The sequence below is a fragment of the Bos grunniens genome, chromosome 8 (assembly GCF_055505025.1).
Source record: "Bos grunniens cultivar Pamir isolate PY7600 chromosome 8, Bosgru_T2T1.0, whole genome shotgun sequence".
NCBI lineage: Eukaryota > Metazoa > Chordata > Mammalia > Artiodactyla > Bovidae > Bos > Bos grunniens.
Window position 1 is genome coordinate 89,300,785 of NC_141172.1, and position 20,055 is coordinate 89,320,839.

Sequence of the window (20,055 nt, forward strand, 5' to 3'; positions counted from 1 at the left end):
TTAATACCCATAAATCTCCACACCACCCCCGCGACCACGCAGAAACATAATTAACTTTTAAAACCTCTCCAAAGAGGGACCGATTTCAGACCATATTAGAGAAAAAGCAACGGTGGTGATTAAAGACAGTGAACCAAGGCCTCGCCTGGGGTGGGAGGGGGGAGAGTGGTCCTTACTCTACTGCACGTAACAGTTACATTTCATGGGGCATAACTATCCTGGTTTAAAGACACATCTCCCCTCATAGGCGGCAAATCATTCTTAGAGTGGACGCTGTTTAAATTACTCTGAACCGGGCTCCCGGCTGACACCGCAAACCTCGAGCACCACGTTTAACAAAAGCACTGAGGAGGCAGTTCAATGTTCATGAACCCTATGACAATGTGAGAACATAAGTAAAGCTTTACCCATCAAGATTACCTTTATAGTCTACCTCTCAGTCACAATAAAACGGAAAACACGGAACAGCCACTAACCCTTCAGCAGTGCTTTTTATAACAATTTTTACATAAGCTGGGAGATGCTAGTGTTCTGAAAAAACATAAAAACGGAAATCTTCCCAACTGACGTTACATAAGTGAAACTAAACTTAGGATCTCAAAGATTATAAAATCAAAGCAAAACATGGCAATGCCTGAAAGGACAGAGCCACTGCCTGTGTGAGGCTCTGCCACTCAATGAAATCCCAGCACAAAAGGGACTCATCCTTCCTGCATCAGGCTCAGGTTTGCATCATCGGAAACTCACAGGCATCTTCAGTGTGTAGGGCAGGATTCTCCCTAACTAGATGAGAAAAAGAAGGTACAAAGGCTAAGTAATCTGCCTAAGTTCACACCAGTAGAAAGTGAGCGACTAGAACTCAGATTTGGTTCTTCTTTTAATGCTCTTTTTAGTACACTAAATTTATCCATCTCTATTATATAAAACCAGAATTAGTATTAATTTTTAAACAAGTAGACTGTCAAAAATAATGCCCTCCCAATAAGATTTCTTTTCCCTTGTAAGTTTAACAATAAGAAAATCCAACATGGTGCTACGGATTGAATGGCATTCCCTCAAAATTTACCTGGCACCTCGAAGTGTGACTGTATTTGGAGACAGGGTCTTTAAATAGGCCATGGAATTTTCCAGGCAAGAATACTGGAGTGGGCTGCCACTGCTCTTTCAGGGGAACTTTCCGACCCAGGGATCAAACCTGGGTCTCCTGCATTACAGGCAGATTCTTTACAGTCTGAGCCACCAGGGAAACCCTTTAAATAAGCAGTTAAGGTTAAATGAGGTGGTTAACAGCGGACCCTAATCCAATGTGACTGATGTTTTTACAAGAAAAGATCAGGACATGGACACAGGGAACATCATGTGAAGACGGAAGGAGAGAACATGTCTGCAAGCCAAAAATTAAGGCCTCAGGAGAAACCAGCCTGCTGACATCTCAACCATGGACTTTCAGCTTCCAGAACTGAGAGAACAAATGACCATTGTTTATTAAGCCCCAGAGTCTGTGGTGTTTGTTACAGCAGCCTGAGCTGATACATATAATATGCAGAGCAGTAGCAGAAAAAAATCCTCCACTGGTCTACCACATGTAATCTGAGCAGAGCATGGCCCTTTTTAAAAAACCACAAGTTTCAAATTTTTAAAAAGGGTCAGTGACAACAGCTTTTTTTTTTTTTTTTACAAATGCTTGTGAATTAAAGAGACATCCAGCAATGGGTGTTAAGATTCCTGTACTCTGTGTGATCTCCCCCTTACGAACTGATCAGAAGCAGTGATTCTGGTTGTAGGACAATGCAGACCGTGGACTCCATCCCTTGAGACGTTTTTCACTGCTCTCTGCTGGACTGGTCTGAAAACGACCACAACCTTGTCCTTCTAGTGTGACAGATCAGATTTGGAATAAAGACAAATTCAGTGGTTAAAACTACTTAGCCATGGTACTACAGGACATGAAGCAGTACTTTGCTCAAAATAGGTCCCCCATAAATCAGACACACAGAGAGTCCACCACAAAGTCTAACTCTTGTGAGAAAAGCCAGGGTCACCAGGGACTACTCTCCTTGTTTTTCTAGTGGGAGAGTGCACAGTGCACTAGCAGTCACGCCCAGATTTCTTATAGATCCTTTAGGAGACAAATTCAAGGCAAAAGCTTTAAAGCTACTTTCACAATCAATATATGAAGACAATTTAGAATGCTGGATTTCAATCTTCAGTTCAGTTGTTAACTCTTTATGTTAATGTCAAGGGTTTAAAACAGTCTTCCTTCTCTACTTTTCACATCATGATCTGCTCTGGTTCCAACATGAAGACACAGAATTCAAAAGCTCTATGTAATATGCCAATCCTATAAAGGATTTCCAGGTAGTTCACATGGTACTTCAAGCTCTTATGTTTTCCCAGAGGATGAATTTTCAAGGTGTAAGCTGAAAGTAATGGAGGATGATGGAGATAAAAACAGAAGCAGGAACGTGCCTAACAGTACACATGGCAGCCTACTCACCTACTGTTAACAGCCAACATAAAAAAGAAATGCATGGAAAGGCCCCAGACTTCCGGGTTGCTATCACTAGAGCTGACTGGTGTCAAAACACCACCTGGTCCAGTGCCCTTCACATAAAAATTAAGCAGAAAGAACGCAATGTCATTTTAAGCAAAATAATGTGCCAAGGCAGTACCCCAAAACCATCTGCCACTGAGTTACCAAAACCTATGAGTTTTATGGACAATGTAAGGACAGAGACTATCTAAGAATGTCTGGAGAAACAGTTTACAGACTCATTTAATCTTCTGAAATTCAGCAGCCTAAGAACTTGAGAACTACATATAAATTCAGCAACCTAAGAACTAGATAGATATATATATATATATATATGAATGAAAAACTAATTACTCTAATTAGATAGGAGTCCAGGTTTAATAGGAGTATTAATTTAATGATGTTTGAAGTGTCTTGAAAATATAAAATAGTACATTCTTGTGTTGGAAATTCTTAAAATATTTCCCATATAATCTCTAAATAATAAATATTTTTGTATCTTTTATTAGCTATCATTTGGGGTTATAATTCTCACTATAAAGAGATATAGCTTTCTACATTATAGTGACTTAATCACTCCACTGAAGTAATTTAATTCCGATGCAAGAATGAAGCAGCTTGCAGCCTTGGCACAGTGTTGGGGGTCTGAGTTTCATTCGCTTCTGTAATCCTGTACAAGGGACCCCACCCTCATCTCTTTTACATCAGCACAACATGAAAAAACATCATGCCTTCTTCACAGGATTAAAAATGAAATGAAGGGCATTCCCTGGCAGTTGAGCAATTCAGATTCAGTGCTTCCACTTCAGGGGGGATAGGTTCAATCTCTGGTTGGGGAACTAAGATCCCACACGCTGTGTGGCATGGCAAAACACACACACACACACACACACACACACACACACACACACATAAGCCAACAGCAAAACAAAACACACAACCAAAACAAAAAGCATTAAATGAAATGGGTGGAAAGTGCTTGGTGAGGTACTTATTAAGCACTTTTGCTAATGCTTTATTAGTGTCAAATGCTTTTATTATCACAGAGCTGACAGTACCAAATGAAGAAACAATGGAAAGTAAGCCCACCCCTGCAATTCTCCTACAGTGGTGACTGCTTTAGATGCAGTTCTTCAGTTTACAAGTAGCAGTCAGCAATCACCCACCTTTAGACTAAGCCTGCCTTGTTATTTTGGGGAAAAAATATTTCCAGAGCTGTACCTTCAGTTATTGCAATGAGTGATTACTTCCAGGAAGAAGACTGTAAGATCTCGCTCAGGGTGAACCCTATGCTTCCAGGTCCATCTCCTTCCTGTATCTGTCTGTGGCTCCTCCCACCAGAGCCTGAGAGGTGACCCTGCCTCCCCCTGGCCATGGCCTTGGCAGTGGCCATTGTGGCTGCCACACCAAGCCTCCCCCGCCACTCTGCCAGCAGGAAGACCTGTCCCGTCACCTTTAACCACAGATCCTTGGGCCAAACAGGGTAACATTAAAAAAAAAAAAAAAATCTAATTTAAGTGTAGGAATACCATAAATTCTACTTTTTACTCTGATAAAATTATCCAGGAAGATAAAACAGAGTACATACAGTTTCAGTACTTATATGCCTTGGTGCTTAAAATGAAGATTTTTCACTACAGAATCTAATTGGTACTTAAGTATTAATAAAAGCAATATGCAATTACAGCAAGAAAAGATATGAAAGTATAAAACACATTATTTAATCCTATTTAAAAATTCTTTTTAAATTTAAAATTTTATGATAAATTGAAATTTCTTAATTGCTAATCACAAAGTTTAATACTTTGGACTATACAATATATTGGGGCTACTGATTATTGCCCCTTTTCTTTTTAGGTAGTATTAATTACCATTCAAATAAAAATTCTACTTCTTTTTGTTCCTATATGTATACCTGACATTTACATTGGTGAAAAGAGGGGAAAAGGTTACTTAAAATCTTCAAGTAAAACTTCAAAAAAATCTTTTCACAGAAGCAGGTTTAACACATCACAGTCTGCTCATAAGCACAAAATTTGCAGTCAAAAGTTGCACATAAAGGGTTTATTTTAAATGTTTTAAGGATAGGATAGAGTTACATCATAATTATAAAAATTACTTACAGAATTAACAGCTTTATATTGTTTATACTTCTAAATGCAGAGAACAGGGAACTGTCTACACATTGTATAAAATAAAATTAAAATTAAAAATGAATTCAAGCTTGAAAGATGAGGTCATTTACCTAATTTTAAAATGCGAACACGAAGACCTCTGAACTATACACATTCGTTCAACTGCACTAATGATGGAAAATACAAAAAGCGCAGCATTTCCAAGGAACCACAGACATTTCAACCATAATTGTTTTCTGTTATAATAATTATTCCTGTTTTGTCTTTGGAGAACTTTCTTTTTTTTTAAGACAATCAGCTTAATAATGTTTTCAGGCACTACAATTTGTGACAATCAAAACAGTCTTCTAATGGGTCCACGGCGTTCAGAGACTCAAGCCCAATGCACTTGGGGGTTTGGCACGTAAAACAATAGCAGAAATGAAATCTGGTTTAGAAGCAACTGTGATTGTTTCAAGAATGCACAGTCCCTTCAAATGCTGCAAGACATACACAACAGGAAAATCACCTTCTGTTGGCACTACATTTGCTTCACCAGTGCATTTATATCCTACAACCACTACAACAGCACAGTTAAGCAAATATACAGAAACTGAAAACAAATAAAAACAAAGATAGAAAACAAAAAACCTAAATATATTTAACATGCAATTTTAGTTAGTTACATTGAACATTCTACTTAGAATAGAGCATGCAAAAAAGGATGGTCTGCTTTTAAGGTCTTCCCTTGAAGCTTTACGTGGCAGCCAGACATCACACACGCACACACACGACACAATAATACTATAGCAGGTCAATGAGAAAGGCCAATACATTTTATACAGAGATTCATGTCTTGTGTTGTCACAAGTCCCATGATAATTTTGGAAATTAATGTTGTATTCCTAGAACAAGGAACCAACATTCCGATACCAGGAAAATGCAAGCAATGCATGCAGATCTGAAACATGAGCCTAAACGAAGCCTGAAATACTCAGCTGGGAAGCAGAGTTAGTCACGGCATCAGGAAGTGTGGTTTAAGCCACCAAAAGAAAAAGAATGAAAAAAAAAAAAGGGAAAATAACAACATAAAACCCCTTCCCCTTCCTTCAACCCTAAAGGCAATAAATGGAACAATGATTAAAATAATGATAACAAATCACATGTCACATTTATCTCGACAGTGGCAGATCATGTGGTATATTAAAAGTTCCTAAAGGTACTTGCAGAAAAACCACAATGCAAGTCATTAAGTAATGCAAGAATTGTTTCAACTGATCCAACCCTCAAGATACCACCAGAGGACTTTGTTTTTCAGCCTATAGTCACTGTGTCCTGTTCCTGCAGTGCACACTGGACAATTCACTCTCTTGGCCATTCGTGTCCTCTTGGACTCGGGGAGCTGGGCTCAGCCTTGAGATTCACATGCAGGAACTCTTACAAGAGCCACCAGCAGAACAGACGACAGCTCTGTAGTATGACACTTGTTTCAACCACAGAAGGAACACCTAAGACCTAGGTACTCACTGCATGGAGAAGCTCACCCCTGACCACCCTGGGTGAGGGCACACTGCAGAGAACCAGGTGCTGGATTTACATGGTGCACAAGGTTACCATACGCCAGCACAACAAGGCAAAGCCTTCCTGAGAGTGAAAATGGGCATCATACCAACCACGTACAGCATGGCCTTGAAACTAACATCAAGAACAGCTATGAGAGGGGTCACACAGACCTGGTGTTTGATTGCCAGCCTATGTATTTAAGCTTTCTGCCCAAATCTTAGGTAAGATTTTCAACCTCTACAAGACTGGTTTCACAAACCATCTTTCTCCCAGCCAGCTTTCAAACTGCCAGGGATCATCCAAAACAAAGTGATAGGCTGATGTTTTGCTGCTAAACGAACCACTTTTGCAGTTCTATTTTAGTTCAAATAGCCTTGCAGGGAAGGTTCCAACAGCTAAGGGCTGCTATCAGTCACACCCACAAGCCAGTGCAGGTGACCGACCCTGATGTGGCAGGACCCACCACATGGAATGAATCCACATTATCAGCACACCGTGAGCAAGAACACACAGCACCAAAAAAGGTGTCAGGAATTTAAGCTGTTAATTGTCTAGATATTCTTTGAGGGGGAAAAGCCTTCTGACCATAATCATACACCAGTAATAACAGTAATAATAACAAAGGGATCCGAGAGAACTTGGTAAAAGACAACAATGCCATTCTTACATTTCTAATATAAAAGTACTATGTTCTTCCAGGAACCTACCAAATACACATAAACCACTGATATACTGTTGCCTTTTAAATCCATGTACTAAAACCCAGACTAGTACTAATTTGTACAAATAGTGGACCAAATGCATCATCCAAAACACACCTGTATTACACAATGTGGACCAAGTACCTGGGCTTCGCTTTAAAAAAGTATTTAAGATTAAAAAAAAATGTAAACAAAAAATGTACAAAGCTTAGAATTAAAGGCAGCCTTTTACCTAGATTTCTAATTGTTTTATAAATTCTAATGTGGGTCATTAAATATCCACAAGTGATTCATGTTTGAATTTACAGTTTAAACCCTCTGGATTGAAATGGTGCTCTGAACTTCTGACTTTCAACACAAGCTGAATGTCCCCATGTTCTTCCTGTGCCCAGATTTAATTTTTAAATAAACAGCAGTGATATAAAGTCAAGCACTCCTGTTAAACTGGAGAAAATTATTTAACTCCTACCTCAATCCACAAAGAACTGCCAATGAAGTAAGTGTGTGTGTGTGTGTGTGTGTGTGTGTACACAGATCTGTGTGTGTGTGTATATATATATTATATATGTATACACACAGATATAGATAGGTAGAGATATACATACATATATATCTTAAAAAAAAAAAAAAGGCAGTAACAAAAATGCAACCAAACTATGCTTGCATTGTGGCAGCAGAATAAGTGTTAAGAGTGAAGGGGAAAGTGGATAAGATCTATTACGGTTTTAAATGACTATGATACTAGCTTAATTTTTACCAGACTTGCCTGTAACTCCCTTCCAGACAGACAGACTTCTTTTAAGAGGAAGGAGTTCCTTACACAAAATGCTTTGTGTTCACATAAATCTGTACGATTCAGAACAAAACCAGTTCTGCTGGCAGAGATTGTGGGTTCGCAGGGACATTTAAGCTTTCATTAAACTGGAAAGCAATCAAGTCTTTATGTCTACAAATTATACATTTAATAGTTCCACAAATTTGGTAAAGTTCGTGATGACATCTAGGATGTTTTCACCAAATCGTAGACATAAATATGGAAATCATCATCAAACTTGATGAAATAGACAGATGGTTTGGCTTCTACTTGATGAATGACCATGCCAGTCCTTTTAGAGCCATCTTCTTTGGCATATTCCACTTGTTTGCCCACCAGGCTGTCCACAACTTCTCCCGGTTCCCTTTCTGCTGGAGGTGAATCATCTATATTTAAAGGGGGAAGGAAAAAAAAGAATTTAGAGTCAGTTTTTAGATACACATCAACTCACATATTTTAATAATTTTTAAAAATGTTTTTAATATCTTGCACTCATCTTGATTTTCTAGACCAAAAGTCAGCAAACTTTTTCTTCAATGGCCAAACAATAAATATTTCAGGCTTGAAGCCATATGGTCTCTGTACCAACTACTCAGCTGTATCTCTTTGTGATGATACATCTGTGATGACACAGATGACACATAAATGAATGGTGTGACTGTGTGCCAATAAAACTTTATTTACAAAAATCTAGATATGTAAACAATTTCAAAAAGCATAACCAGAAATTCCTCTGGCTCATATTTAATTATAGCTATAATTACCAAAGCCTTTGACTGTGTGGATCACAATAAACTGTGGAAAATTCTGAAAGAGATGGGAATACCAGACCACCTGACCTGCCTCTTGAGAAATCTGTATGCAGGTCAGGAAGCAACAGTTAGAACTGGACATGGAACAACAGACTGGTTCCAAATAGGAAAAGGAGTACATCAAGGCTGTATATTGTCACCCTGCTTATTTAACTTCTATGCAGAGTACATCATGAGAAACGCTGGACTGGAAGAAGCACAAGCTGGAATCAAGATTGCCGGGAGAAATATCAATAACCTCAGATATGCAGATGACACCACCCTTATGGCAGAAAGTGAAGAGGAACTAAAAAGCCTCTTGCTAAAAGTGAAAGTGGAGAGTGAAAAAGTTGGCTTAAAGCTCAACATTCAGAAAATGAAGATCATGGCATCCAGTCCCATCACTTCATGGGAAATAGATGGGGAAACAGTGGAAACAGTGTCAGACTTTATTTTTCTGGGCTCCAAAATCACTGCAGATGGTGACTGCAGCCAGGAAATTAAAAGACGCTTACTCCTTGGAAGGAAAGTTATGACCAACCTAGATAGCATATTCAAAAGCAGAGACATTACTTTGCCAACAAAGGTTTATCTAGTCAAGGCTATGGTTTTTCCTGTGGTCATGTATGGATGTGATAGTTGGACAGTGAAGAAGGCTGAGTGCCAAAGAATTGATGCTTTTGAATTGTGGTGTTGGAGAAGACTCTTGAGAGTCCCTTGGACTGCAAGGAGATCCAACCAGTCCATTCTGAAGGAGATCAGCCCTGGGATTTCTTTGGAAGGAATGATGCTAAAGCTGAAAGTCCAGTACTCTGGCCACCTCATGCAAAGAGTTAACTCATTGGAAAAGAGTCTGATGCTGGGAGGGATTGGGGGCAGGAGGAGAAGGGGACGACAGAGGATAAGATGGCTGGATGGCATCACTGACTCAATGGACGTTGAGTCTGGGTGAACTCCGGGAGTTGGCGATGGACAGGGAGGCCTGGCATGCTGCGATTCATGGGGTCGCAAAGAGTCAGACACGACTGAGCGACTGATCTGATCTGATCTGATAATTACCTAATGAAGTAATAAGGACTAAAAGAAGGAAAAGGTCAAGAAAAAACTAAATACAGTTCACCCTTGAACAACAGGAGTCTGAACTGTATGGGTCCACTTATACCGGGATTTCTTCCAACAGTAAACAGATCTGTAGTTGATTGAATTCATGGATACAGAGGAACCACAGAAATGAAGGGCTGCCTATAAGTTATATGCAAATTTTCAACTGCTCAGAGGGATCAGTTCCCCACCTCAACCCCCAGGTTGTTCAGTTGTCAACTATAATAATATCTTTCTTTTTAAAAAAAAAATTTATTGACATATAAGTGAGTGAGTGAAGTTGCTCAGTCGTGTCCAACTCTCTGCGACCCTGTGGACTGTAGCCCACCAGGCTCCTCAGTCCATGGGGTTCTCCAGGCAAGAATACCAGGGTGGGTTGCCATTTCCTTCTCCAGGGGATCTTCCCGACCCAGGGATCGAACCCAGGTCTCCCGCATTGCAGGCAGACACTTTAACCTGTGAACCACGAGGTTGATTTACAATTGTTGTGTTTTATAACTTCTTAAAAATAAGTCTGCACTGGTGATTTCCCTCAGTGGTTGAGAATCCATCTTACAATGCAGGGAATGTGGGTTTGATCTCTGGTCGGGTAACAAAGATCCCACAAGTCATAGGCCAACTAAAGCCCATGGGTGCTGCAACATGAGACCACAGGCTCTGGAGCTTGCACACCACAACCAGAGAGAAGCCTGCACATTTCACAAGGAAGATCTCACATGCCACAACTAAGACCCAATGCAGCCAAAAATACATAATAAATCTAATAATTCCTTTTAGTGAAACAAAGTATTGCTTTACTTTGAAATGATTTTAAGGCAGACAATGCCTACTGGGATTACTGAGAATGTACGACACACTTAAAATGCCTAAGAATTCCTGCCTTATCTTGGGACTCCTTAAAGCTTTTCTCCCTCAACTTCATTTCATTACACATGGTCCTCCTAACCCAGTTTCAAAATAAAAGAGATTTCTCATGCTATAAAAATAGGTGCTAGGTGAACTCAACTGAATCTCGGAGGACGGATGGGGCACCTGAACTTTTTTTAAAAGTCCCTAAGAAAATCTGAGTGTTGGAAAACATTGCTCACCCTACGACCTAACAAGAACTCTGTAAATTCTAGGAAAACACATAAAAATGAGAGCAAATTATCACTACCAACAACAAAGAAACAATGTACAAAGGGGAGAGGGGGCTGGCAAGGGGATGGCACCAGGCAGTTACATTTCTATTTTAAGAAACCCCTTACTGCTCCTGAGTAACTATGGAGCAACAGAGAGCCTTCAAGCAGGACAACCAGGTATCCCGGGTGTCCATGCTTATGCCAGTCATCCTGACACACTAGTTAGAAGCGCGCCTTTTAATTTCCACATGTATCTTGGTCTGGACCATATCTTGTATTTACATTAACAGCAGTTTGCTCTTTGATTATAATAAATTCTCTCACTGAATGATATAATCCGGAACCTGCAATTCTGATCTCACATAATACAAATAATCCACACGAGCATGTTACCAGTTCTGGAGGAGTAAAGAGGAAATCTAAGCTGAACTCTTCTTCAATAGTGCTCTTCCATCAAGTAGCAGCATCATACCACACCACACTTTCATGGCACCTCATGTGGATGAAGAAATCCCATATACATGACTGCCATACGTTTTATAGCAACCATGAATGAAGAAGCAAGAGACTCAAACAAAGGCCACCATGGAGCTCTTTGTATCAGAACATCACCACAGATTCTAACAGCAAATAGACTTTCATACAGTTCAAAAGAAAGGAGTGAGAGGATAAAGACATGGTCGGTACAGGCAATGGGTAATATACAAATGACCCCATACTTTCTATTATCAAGTCAACAGCACCTGCTTTAGACATTTCTCTACAAAAATGTTAAAAATTTCATATAGGTTGGAGAAAAGCTTTTAAGGAATGTTCTCATCACTAAATTCTTGCCTATATAAACACTTTCCACTATACACTCATAACGAATACACACAAACTAAAAAAAAAAAAAACTCTAAGAAGGCAGAAGTCAGGGCCAGATGACCATGAGTGGGTTTACGAGCAGCATGTTCACAGGGAGAGCTTAAAAAAAAAAGACAAAAACCAGGAGAGGATAGCACATTGCTCATATATCCACTGTCTATCAGACACATTTGTCCAAGGCCAAGACTTCATGTGTTTGAGGAAAAGCCATTGAGTAGTTAAAAAAAAAATAAAAGGCTCACCTAAAACTGAAATTAAGAAAATAATTCTAGTCACAACAGCATCAAAAAGAATGAAATACTCAGGAATACATGTAAAAAGTGCAAAACTTAGAAAACTACAAAATATTATTCACAGAAAAAAATCTCAATGAATGAAAAAACATCCCACGCTCATGGATCAATAGCTTAACATTGTTAAGATGGCAATACGCTCATGCCAAACTGACCAAGAGATTCAACATAATATCTAACACAATCTCAGCTGACTGCTTTGCAGAAACCAACAAGCTGATTCTAAAATTTATATGAAATTGCAAAGACCAGCCAAAACAATTTTGAAAGAAAAGGAGGAAGATTCATACTTATTGATTTTAAAACTTAAAAGAATGAAGTTGGACCTGACATCACATCATAAACAAAAATTAAATCAAAATGTATCAAAAATCCAAGTAAGAGTTAAAGATCAACATATTCAAGGCTTCTAGAAGACATGAGTAAATCTTTATAACCTTGGACTTGGCAAGGGATTATTAGATATGACTCCAAAAGCATGGGCAACAGAACGAAAAATAGACAACTTGGATGTCATGAAATTAAAAACTTTTGTACTTCAAAGAAGGCTATCAAGAAAGTACAAAGACAACTCTGACAATAAGAGGAAGTATCTGCAAGTCATGTATCTGACAAGAGACTTGAACCTAGACTACTGACTCTAACTCAGTAACAAAAAGACAATGTAACTGAAACTACAGGCCAAGGCCATGAATAGATTTCTCAAAACAAGACACACCAAAGGCCAGTAACACAAGAAAAGATACTTGACAACTTTAGTCATCAAAAATATGAAAACCAAAATCACAATGAGGTTTCATTTTACTACCACCAGGATATCTAGATTCAAAAAGGCAAGTTAAGAAACGAATGAACACACAAATATAGTGTATCTGTTCAATGGAGTTGTATTTGGGCATTAAAAGAAATGAAGTATGGACACACTACAACACGGATGAGTCTTGAAAACACTAAGCTGAGTGAAAGAAGCCAGTTACAAAGGACCCCATATTATATATTCTATTCATATAAAAACCCAAAGTTCAGAACAGGGAAAGGAAAATATTCTTTACAACCTAACTAAAACAATCACTTATCCCTAATAATTAAAAACTTTAAATGTATCTCCATAAGAATTCATCAAAGACCTTGTTTTGAAATTCAAATTCTTTTTGAAGTATCAAAAGTAAAAGCTGTCGATTTATACTTACTAGAATCGGGCATAATGCGAAGGTCGCCTTCTTTATAATCATCTAAGAGCTGGTACATGTATAAGACAGGATCTTTCTCATAGGTGATGTAAAACCATGTGTTCATGATAGGGGCGCGTGCTAAGACCATTCCCCTCCACTCGTCTTTAGAGCCATCCTCTGTCTCAAACATGTGCTCCACTGCTTTGCCAATCATCGTGTCGGCTAGGTGCGCATCACTGATTCGAGATGTTGCTAGGGACAAAAAAAGCAAACAATGGTTTACAAAATATGCACTGTGAAGACTGAACTTATTCAAAGAAATGATTCTGAAATACACTATCAGGCTTCAGAATCATGTGGAGGGCTGTACGAAGGACAACCACCAAATTCACATTACTGACCCAGCCCAGGATGGATTCCACGGAATTACTATGCCCCAAAGTCATGTTACTAAGAGAATCTGTTTTTCTTTCTCTAATTCATCTGCTCTTGGTACTGTACTTAATTAAAAATTTTAGTTGTTTATTCAAGGTATAAAGTATTTTGGTTACAATAATTATTTTAAATTATTAATAATTATAGACTTACAGAAAAGTTCCAAAATTAGTATTGTCCCTATATAACTTTTACCCACCTTCCCTTACATTTACAAAATGGTCATTTATTAAAATCCAGATATTAAGCTTCAAGGCATAGGTTTTTACTCTTGCCCCTACAGTCTATTTTTTACAGTAATCAGAGTGGTATTTGTGGCAGTTACACCAGATTATGTCGATCATTTGCTTAAAATACTCCAGCATTTTCCTTTCATCATCTGAATAACAATCTGTTTCTCCAGAGCCAAAGCCCCTCAGCCTTCATTCCCTGCTGGTCCTCTGCCCTCCTGTTCTGTCACCTTCCTCCTACTGCCTACACCTCAGCAGCATGGGCATCTTTTTCTGGGATGCCCTTGGGCTGACCACAGCCCCCACATCCTCAGGGGCTGGCTCATCCTGAGCAGGTGTCCTCCCTGAGGCTCTCCAGGACCATGTTATGAAAAGCACCCCACGGCTCGGTCACTTGAGTTTTATTTCTTAAGGACATTCACCACTATCTATAATCATCTTGTTTTACATGTTTGTTTATTTGTTTTTAGACTGCACAGTGATGACAGCAGAGGCCTTTCCCATCATAGGCCTCTTCCCATCATATGATCATCATATGATCACCCCATCATATGATCCCACTGTAATCATTGGGGTTCAACACTGCTGTGTGAATTAATTATTTCAGAGGAAAAGCAGGTTGTTCTAGATTGTCGTTAGGAACACAGGTGAAAAATGACAAGCTTCTTTTCTTTTTTAACACTGGGATAATTATGGAGGAGCCTATTGATGTTAAGATTTTTCCCTTCTTCATATTTCAGATAATTCTTTAAGGAAAAAAAGGCACTTCTATCTCATTCATGAGAGCTTCTATTTTTGTTTAAAGATACTGCTATTCAATTTTATCAGAAAGACACTCTAATAGACACAAATGGTAGTTTTGTTTACATGTGCAATAATTACCAAACATAACAGATTCTCTGCTGCACAACACTAAAGCAAAATCCCACCAGTTTCTCCAAACCAGAAGGTATCAAACTTTCTGATCTCAGGACTCCTAAAATTTTTGAGTATTTGTTTACATGTATGATAAATATCAGTATCACTATTTTTAAAATTATAAATGATGTATCTAAAGACATTTTAAGATACCCACAGAAATACATTTTTAAGGAAAAATAACTATTTTCTAACAAAATTTTAATATATATCTAGCTTTAGAAACAGGCAGCTAGCTAGACTCATATCTGTTTCAATATTCAATCTTTTTTGCATGTACTTTTAGTTGACTTTTAAAATCACAAAGATATGCTGTTGAAAAAGAGTATTTTATTCGTCTTTTCAAATAATTCTAGATATTCTCCTCTGATATCACATCAAAACTCAGCAAGTCTTGGCTTTCCTTAAAGGTTAATTGCACTGTAGAATCTGAAATCATTATCAATAACCTCTGTCAAACTATTAAATTAAAATTCATCTGCAGAATACATAAAGAATTCCTATAACTCTGCAACAAACAAAACAAACTGAAATAATCCAATCAAAAATGTGGGCAAAGGAATAGGTATTTCTGCAAAGATGACATATGAATGGTCAAAAAGCATATAAAAAGATGCTTAGCATCACTAATCATCAAAAAAAATTCAAATCAAAACCAATAGAAAATAACAAATATTGGTGAAGATGAGAAATTGAAATCCTTATGCACTGTTGGTGGGACTGTAAAATGTTAATGAACACTATGGAAAAACAGTATGTATACAGGCACCTCAAAACAAAATTGCTGTATGACTCCACTTCAGGGTAAATGCCCAAAAGAACTGAAAGCAGGGCTTTTAGACATATTTGTACACCCATGTCATAGCAGCACTACTCACAATAGCCCTGATAGAAGGAACCCACCAAGAGTACAATCAGGGATGAATGGGGAAAAAATGTGGTATTCACATACAATGGAATATTACTCAGCCTTAAGAAGGAAGGAAATCCTGTCACGTGCTACAACATGAATGAATCTTGAGGTCGTTATGCTAAGGGAAAGAATCTAGTCACAAAAAAGCAAGACAACATGATTCTACTTATGATGTACCTAAAGTTATCAAATTCACAGAAACAGGATGGTGGATACAGGGGCTGGTGGGAGGGGGAAAATGAGTTGTTTAATGAGGAAAGAATTGCAAAATAAAAAAATTTGGAAATCTATTTCATAACAATGTGAATATACTTAATACCTCTGAAGTGTACACTTAAAAACAGTTATGGTAGTAAATTTAATGTTTTGTGTTTTTTACCACAACAAAAAAAAAACCTGTTGGTCTTTGAATGGATCTTTCACCAATACATGGTTTGGTAACATCATGCACTCTGTTCGTATCAAAAATATATTCACTGAGCTATGCAGATCTTTGGAAACCTCAGTATATAACTGTGAATGGATGAGAGTGATAAAGGCAAATTATACCTTAAGATTACTATGAATTTTGATCTCATAAGGCTCATGAATATGCTTCAGGGTACCACAACAGTCCCCAGACCACGCTCTGGGAATCAGTACTCTGGGATGTCACTTTCTCTCACCTTTAGCTTAAGATTAAGGAAAACAAAACTAACTTGAATGTACTGCCTAAAGCAAATTAGGAAAAATCATTTTCTTTCTACATGGAATATAAATGAAGTCCAAATAACTTTTCAGAATCAAGTATCACAGGGAATACTATAATTAACTGATAATTATATTAGGCATATAACATACTGCTGCTTTGCAAATAGGCCTTTGGATTTCCTTTTAAAAATTGTTTTTTTTTCCTTAGAAAAGCAATCCATGTCTATTGATGCAAACTGAAATGGCCCAGAACTAGAAAGAAAAACATTAAGAAACCCTTAAATCTCATCACCAGAGACACTCATATATTTCTGGATATCTTGGTTTGGTAAAATCAGTTTTTTTTATAAATCAAGCTAAGTTTTTTCTGCTCTATGATGACAAAAGAACTAACACAGGTCATGTGGCAGAATGCAGTAAAATCTCAAATAAGCTAGCAGTCTTGCCCTTGAAGGGGTCAGAAAAGAATTATGATAATTAATGAGCACAAATAATTGATATAAAAGTGAGGATACTTTTTAAGCCCTGAAGGGAAGATTCTTCCATGTTAGTTTCTGATGTGGGAAATGGACTGCTCTCAAGATCAAGAGGAAAGAGGACATGCCTCACAAGGAACAATGTGTTCAGTCACACTTAAAAGAGATAAAGTTTAAAATGCCAACGATTTACTATTACACAATTAGTCACCTGTAGTTAAAAACACAAATTTAAAAAAGACTTCTGTGAAAACAGAACTGTATTTATACAGGATGAGTAAAGACAACATCTGCTATCTAAAGCGAAGATTAAAAAGTAACTTGCTGCTCTGCTAAACTTAACCTGATGGGGAAGCATTGTCCCAGGAACACAAGGGTAAAAGCAAAGGGACAGGGGACTGGGTAAGCTGCTTCCCTTGACAATCTGATTCCAAAATTCTGTCTTCCAAGTACAGAACTGCTGAAGCTATATTTGTAAAAATACAGGCTTTTAAAGGACAATTACAAAAACATAAACCAGATTCAGGCAATGGCAGCATCACTGTAAAAATGCAAATACTCTGAAGAAAGGAACATTCATTTGGGAGTATTCTATTGATCTTAAAAATAAAATCTATTTTACTTTATTCTTAAAAATAAAACCAGTCATTATGCCTAAGGTATGCAAGGCAAAACTGATTCATATGACATTTAAAGTCATTCATAGCTCCTATGACCATTTGTGTATATAAAAAATAAACTGAGGCTGTCATTAAAAGAAAAAGAAAAAAAGCCATTCATTTCCCACAAACCTTGCAAAACAAACCCTTAAAAATATAATAAAATTCACATGCATTGGTTGTTTAAATTTTGGCTGAAAGTGCAATGATCACTTTTATAATAATACACAATGAAAGATACACTTCACCTAAAGATTCTAAAATAAACACATGAAATTTTTCTTAGTTATTGTACGATGAAATAAGTACACTGAATATTTGAGCTAATGAGAAATACTCTTACCCATCAGAGTCCAGATAAACTGTGAGCAAAATGTGGGAAATAATCATATTAGAAATTATTAGATTGTCAGCTTCTTAGGGAACAATTTTATACATCTTTATATCCCTCACAGTTCCTTTGAACTGTGGTTTCAGGACATCTGTTCAGCAGTTTTCATGGTCTTAGGTGACTGATTTAAATATGTATCAGAAGTGCTTATTCTCCAATAAAAAGACAAATACCAGTTGCAAATAATCAAAAAGCATCCATTTCAGAAATCCTTTTTAAAGCATATAATGCACAAATAGTAAAGAGAACTTACCAACTCTATCAGGGAGGACTTCAAGCGCAGAAACTCTTTCATCTTTATTAAGTTCTAGTCCATAAACACAGTCAAATCCATCGTATTTTATAAGATACAAAGAAGGGTTTACAGGCACCTGGTCCAGAACGGTTCCTTTCCACTGGGTGACAGGGCCGTTCCCTTCCTTCCACCCATGCTGAATCCTGCAGCCTACGATGTTCCGCCGGGGCTGGGAAACAGGCTTGCTTGGTCCCACACTGCTCCGATGTTTTCTGTATTCACACATATACACATATAAGGTATCTTCTCAAAGTATGCACTCCTACCAACACAACTACTGCTAGCTAGCATGCTCTCATCAGAAGTCCCTGGTCCTGTGCAGGCTAACACTGCCACACCCAGGGTTCAGGTGGCTCCAGCCAGCATCTCCCAGTCCCAGAGCCATGCAGCGGTGGCTCACAGGGGGCCCGTTTCAAGCAACAGGAGCTTCCTGTGCATCTTAAGTGTGAAGGCAGAAAAACCAGGACTAGCCCGTAGCAACTAAGCCCTAAAATTAAGCATCAGTTTTTCAGCTTTCTGAGTTTCTTTCAATTCAATCAACTTACAGTTATCCAAATTAATCAAAGAAAGACAAGCGCTGACTACATGAAATAAATGCATGTGCATATGGTCTTATGAAACAGAAATCCATTTCTTGTCAAAACGAAATGTGTAACTATTCAATTTCAACCATTCTTATGCCCACATAACTTTATTCCCACTGGCTTAAATAATAAGAATAAACTAGACATTTAACTTTTTCTTAAACTAAGTCCAAGCTGGCTTATATTCATGCATTTGTACCATCATTACTTCTCTAGAAAGCACATAACCTTCAACCCTTAAATCTGTAGCAAATAATGTAATATTGAAAATTATTCAAGCGACATACATCAGTTACAAACAATTGAAAAACCTACATACAATGTTTACAAATAATACACCTGGCTCTTGATGTTAGGGGGAAAAAACCTTCATTTCATGGAGCAATCCAAAGACAACGGACAAGACTTGGCTTGAATGAAAGCTGAAGGCCAAAGCCATGCTGGCACATGGATGCTGCTATATGCCAAGAATGAAAAAATTTAGAGAGCAGAAAAGAATTGCTTTTCTGCTACATATAGGCATAAAGCTCTCATCTGGTAAACCATAAAAGTGGTGAATAAATGGAATAAATACAAATGTACCTTAAAAAATACAAGTAATTTATTATAGGATATAGTATTTAAAATTACAATTGTATATATTTGAAGTAGACCAGCTTGGTAAACTTCGTAGGTTTGTGAAACAGAGAAAACAGGTTATACAGCAAACCATTAAAGCTGCATTAATAAGGCCTATAATCAGTTGACACAATCCTTTACCTAAGCAAGAGAGGGAACACCATTTGGGGAACATCTCAGAAGGAAAACTTCTCCAGTCGGACTGTAAAAGGATTCACGGGATTACATACAGGATTGTGAGACCATGAGACCAGAAGACGCTGTGTCTGCCCAGCACTTAAGGCTTTGCACACACCCAGCCAAAAGGCCTGCCAGGAAAGGCAGAACCATGCACTGAGGCCATAAGCTGAGAATAACATCCTGAATAGGATTAGGCCTGGGGATAAAGGAAAGATGAGGTTCAGGTGCTAGGCAGATCTCAACAGGTAATACAGAGGAGAACACACAGAAGTGTATTAAGTGTGCCATGGGAATACTGAAGAGCTCTGCAGCACAGACAGCTCTCCTGGTATAGTGTCACCCCTTCCCATGTACAAGAGTCTCAGCAGAGGACCATGGTGGCAACAATGGGCAACGGAAGCAAACCCCAGAATATGTCCACAAGGTAGACGGAAACTATCACCTAATGTTATGCAGACACAAAGGCCATGAAAGAGGAGCTTACGTCAGAAACAGAAGAGCCCAGATGAGAGGCAGCCACACGAGAGAAGAGGCAAGAAAAATCAGACAGTCAAGAAACAAGCAGCAATTTGAAATCTTTGCAGAAATGAAGATCA

At 38.1% G+C, this 20,055-nt stretch overlaps 1 protein-coding gene across 4 annotated transcripts in view; it reads right to left on the reverse strand.

Moving 5' to 3' along the window:
- Nucleotides 1-4,582: 4,582 nt before the first annotated feature.
- Nucleotides 4,583-20,055, reverse strand: part of SPIN1 (spindlin 1) — an 81,717-nt gene continuing 66,244 nt past the window's right edge. For all 4 annotated transcript variants that reach the window (XM_086315669.1, XM_086315668.1, XM_086315671.1 and 1 more), the window contains 3 exons: nucleotides 18,036-18,289; nucleotides 13,089-13,322; nucleotides 4,583-8,111 (listed from right to left, as the gene is read on the reverse strand). In XM_086315669.1, the coding sequence (XP_086171795.1) occupies nucleotides 7,912-8,111; nucleotides 13,089-13,322; nucleotides 18,036-18,289 (688 nt within the window). In that variant the 3' untranslated portion in view covers nucleotides 4,583-7,911. The remainder of the gene's footprint in view (nucleotides 8,112-13,088; nucleotides 13,323-18,035; nucleotides 18,290-20,055) is intronic.